Below are 3,800 nucleotides of genomic sequence, written 5' to 3'. Positions count from 1 at the left end.
TAACCATTGCAGAATTACAAGCGGAGAGTGGGTCTGACAGTACAATCGCAAAAGTCATGGACTTTGTTTTGTCCTCTTGGCCTGATACAAAATCTCTGGAAGCGGAGCTAATGCCATATTTTCGTGTACGTGCAGAACTATCAATAGACCCTTTTCCTAATTCAGTCGGGCAACACTGACACAGGAGGCTCCTCGCGCTATTACTCTATCACTCTATGAGCTGTCCGCCAGTAGTTGGTCTGTGCGAGCGGGGCGGTGTGTTCGCTGGTCGCTAGGTTGGCACGCAGCAGCAGCATGTCTTGGTCCAAGAGCCTCGCTGTCATACCGAAAAGCCTTGATATAGGCAAAATAGAGGCATATCGAACGTCGAGAAGCGTCAGAAACCGCAATGCACTACGCAGCCATAAGTTCGTCGCAGAAAGCTACGTCCAATGCTCGACGATTGAAACACGTTCATTCACAGCGCAGTTAGTATCCTCGCTATCCTTTTCTCTTCGCATGCTTGCTAGCGTTTTTGTTCTTAAACGATACAACGACCGTTCATAAGACACACAGGCTGATTCACATGTGTTTGCGAAGTGATATTTTACCGTGCGGAAGGATAACGTGTAGCTCGATATGACAGCTGTAATGACTGTGTTTATGCTGGCGCCAACAGAGGTTAACTTGTCGTTCTTACTTCAATGCAGTGATTCCACGCGGGTGCGCGTACGCGCTAAGTGCTTCAGGAGCCAAAAGAAGACTGCAACACCATATGCCGTGTCAGCCCTGCTGACGCACGATGGTTTTGTGAAAGAGTGTACATGCGAGTACGCTGCTAGAGAGAACGGTACATGTCACCATGTCATGGGACTGTTGAAAGTCCTTGTGCTGACAACGGGTATGCAGAGGCTCCGCCAGAAATGTCATGTACGGAACTGCCACAAATCTGGAGAAGGCCCCGGGGGCACAAAATACCGGCTTCTAGCGTCGACGAATTTGACTGGAGAGCCGCACGGCCAGACGGTCTTTCTTACCCACTCCAATCGCGTCTTTATGAAGCCAGGAAGAGACCGCGGAGCGTGAAGAGGTTCAGAAAGCTGTGAGGCAGTTTGCAAGAGAGATGGCTGCACATACTGCGAGTCCACTTCTGGAATACTGGCAGTCTGCAACACCAAAGAAAGCAGACAGTTTGTTTGGCGAGACATGCGAAGGCAGCCTCTTGTGGAGTCAGAAACCACTTGTGCCACATGACTTCACCACTTATTTATGCCCAGAAATTCGGGTTGGGTTGAATACGGAGTTGACACCCATGCAGCCAGCATTTTTTCAGAACCTGTAAACACTGTTGTGTCGTGCGTGGGCCTGCCACCAACGCAGCAAGCTGTAATTGAGGAAAGCACATGCATGCATGCATGTAGCATGCTGGCATTTAGCATGAAATACAGTACAGGAAACACGAGAACTTTGTGCACAACTTTTGCTTCTTTGTCTTCAACCTATGTAGCATACTCTTGCTACGTGCTGCATAACTTGTGTTGACTAACCCACCCACACGTTTATAACAATTTTGCTCTGTTCAGCAACCAAGCGTAATATTTACAAAGGTATGTTGACAGCGGTTATGTCTGCTTTCTGTGCGTTAACTCTAATATATGTTGCACCATTACACGCAAGCTTTTCTGTGCTGTCTGTTGATGAAGCTCACTGGCTTGACCAGACCTCTTGCCAGAAGAGCCTATGCATAGTATACATGTAACATGGAATGAAGCTAGAAAACGCAATAACATTGTGCACGACTTCCAAGTAGCGCCCGTGTTTTTCATCGTGTGCTCTTGCTACTCGCTATATACAATACTTGTGCTAACTAACCTTCTACATTTTCATAACACCTTTTCTTCTGATTAGCAATCAAAGTTTTATTAGTTTACAAAACTATGCTCTGTTATGTCTGATTTCTGTGTGTTAACTCTAACATGTGCTGCACCCTTATATGCAGGCTCTCATGCTGTCTGTTGATAAAGCTCGCCAGCTTGAGCAGACCTCTCGCCAGCAGAGCCAAAGTGCGACATGGAAAGCTGCTCGCAAGAACCGCTTAACTGCTTCAAATTTTGGTGTTGCTGTTACACGTGAGAATTGGACACAAAAATGCCTGCAGAACCTCACCACAGACAGAGATCTATCTAGAGTAAGGGCCATCCAGTAAGTACAGGTCCAAAAACATTTTCTTGGCCTGCCAAGTTGGTTCACAACAAAGTGAAAACTATAGCACAAGAATACAAAGTGTACAGGCCAGGCACTTCCTATGCACTGTGTTATTTACATCTGCTATGGATATTCTTGCTTCCAGTAAATTATGGTGGCTACAAGTGATTGGCACTAATGAATGTACAGCTACAATGTTATTAACAGATTACACATGTGCATCTGTTGTCACACTTTGATCAAGAAACCTTGTAAATGGAAGTAGCTTTGCGTACTATGCTAACATGTATACATACCGTATGTACTGCCTAACGTGGATTGTATCACAGAACTTACATGATGATATTTCTGTTTCAGGTACGGAGTTTCAAGCGAAGCCATGGCTGTTCAGCAATATGAAAGAACCCTTCGAACCTTCCGGCACAACATTGAGACCTTCCACTGCGGCCTTATTGTGGATCCCACGTGCCCATGGCTCGGTGCATCTCCCGATCGTGTGGTGTGGGACCCAGAGGAACAGAGTCCTCATGGCATTGTTGAAGTCAAGTGCCCATATTCAATGAGAGACTTGAAAATACCAAGCACTGAAGGCTCGTGCCTTGTGAAAGATGGCAACGGCACGTACAGGCTCAACCGCACCCACTTTTACTATTACCAGGTTCTCGGGCAGATGGCCCTTTCAGGGCTTACTTGGGCTGACTTTGTCATGTCTGCTCCACAGTTTCTAGTTGTTGAAAGGATTAGATTCAGTGAAAGTGAATGGCAGAAATGCAAAAATAGGCTGGACAGCTTTTATTTTTCGACACTTCTACTGTACTTGGCAAGAACGTGCAGTACAAGCAATGCATCTTGAATTCAAGAGTTTAAAAAATCAATGAGAATTTATGTATTTATTAATACAGCTGTGATACCATTGACAATGCCTTGTATCCTTTTCTTGAAACGAGTATCGAAGCCATGTGCTCATGGCTTTGGCTATGCTAGCTTGGCAGTCACTGGGAAGGCTATCTAGTACTGAACTGACACCTTGCACAGATCCTAGGTTGCTATTAAAGGACTTTGAAGATTGCTTAAGAATGCACACAATGCCCAAATTTCATTAATGATCGGTGCGATTGACAGTGGGATGGGCCTGTCGAAAATATGAAAGGCCTTAATACGTTGAATGCGTCGCTCGACATGTATTCTGAGACTTGCAATTTCCTCTGTTTGCCTAACTTCTTCTTCGGTCAGGTGCTGTCTCCGAAGGAAAGGGGGAATGTTCAACGCAACTCCTTTTGCACTGAGCAGGTCCTGTATCTTAAAGCCCTTGTCGGCCATCACCGAGTCGCCAGGCTCAAATTTGAGTTTAAAAACCCACTTTTTTCAACGAGCTCTTTGTCTGACACCGATCCTGTAAATAATTTTGACAAAAACGTGATCGTTCCATCAGGTGAAATGACAACCAAACCCTTCATTGTATTAGTTGACTTGTAGGTTGAGTAGGTCGCCGACTGAAGGACCAGAGAGCTTGGAACTTCGCATCTCACTTCTGTCGCGTCAATAATGGCTCTTGTTGATGGGTATCGCTCTTTAAAAATGGCTGGCATAGCCTTGTCAACCTTGTCTCTGCTCAG

The 3,800-nt window shown here is 45.6% G+C and overlaps 1 protein-coding gene across 1 annotated transcript; it reads left to right on the top strand.

Moving 5' to 3' along the window:
• Positions 1 to 209: 209 nt before the first annotated feature.
• On the top strand, positions 210 to 3,388 carry LOC125944878 (uncharacterized). Its single transcript, XM_049666297.1, has 3 exons — positions 210 to 467; positions 1,979 to 2,181; positions 2,542 to 3,388. The coding sequence occupies exons 2-3, from the start codon at positions 1,985 to 1,987 to the stop codon at positions 3,035 to 3,037; spliced, it is 693 nt and encodes a 230-aa protein (XP_049522254.1). The 5' UTR covers positions 210 to 467; positions 1,979 to 1,984; the 3' UTR covers positions 3,038 to 3,388.
• Positions 3,389 to 3,800: the final 412 nt, after the last annotated feature.

This window comes from Dermacentor silvarum, chromosome 4 (genome assembly GCF_013339745.2).
Source record: "Dermacentor silvarum isolate Dsil-2018 chromosome 4, BIME_Dsil_1.4, whole genome shotgun sequence".
NCBI classification, from domain to species: Eukaryota; Metazoa; Arthropoda; class Arachnida; order Ixodida; family Ixodidae; genus Dermacentor; species Dermacentor silvarum.
The sequence above is the reverse complement of the archived record's forward strand: the minus strand, read 5'-3'. Positions and strand labels throughout refer to the sequence as shown.

Bases quoted from the DNA above. Each gene is read 5' to 3' on its own strand.
- LOC125944878 (XM_049666297.1), top strand. From the start codon at position 1,985: ATGCTGTCTGTTGATAAAGCTCGCCAGCTTGAGCAGACCTCTCGCCAG. The intron at 2,182-2,541 runs GTAAGTACAGGT...TTTCTGTTTCAG, and splicing joins TCTAGAGTAAGGGCCATCCA to GTACGGAGTTTCAAGCGAAG.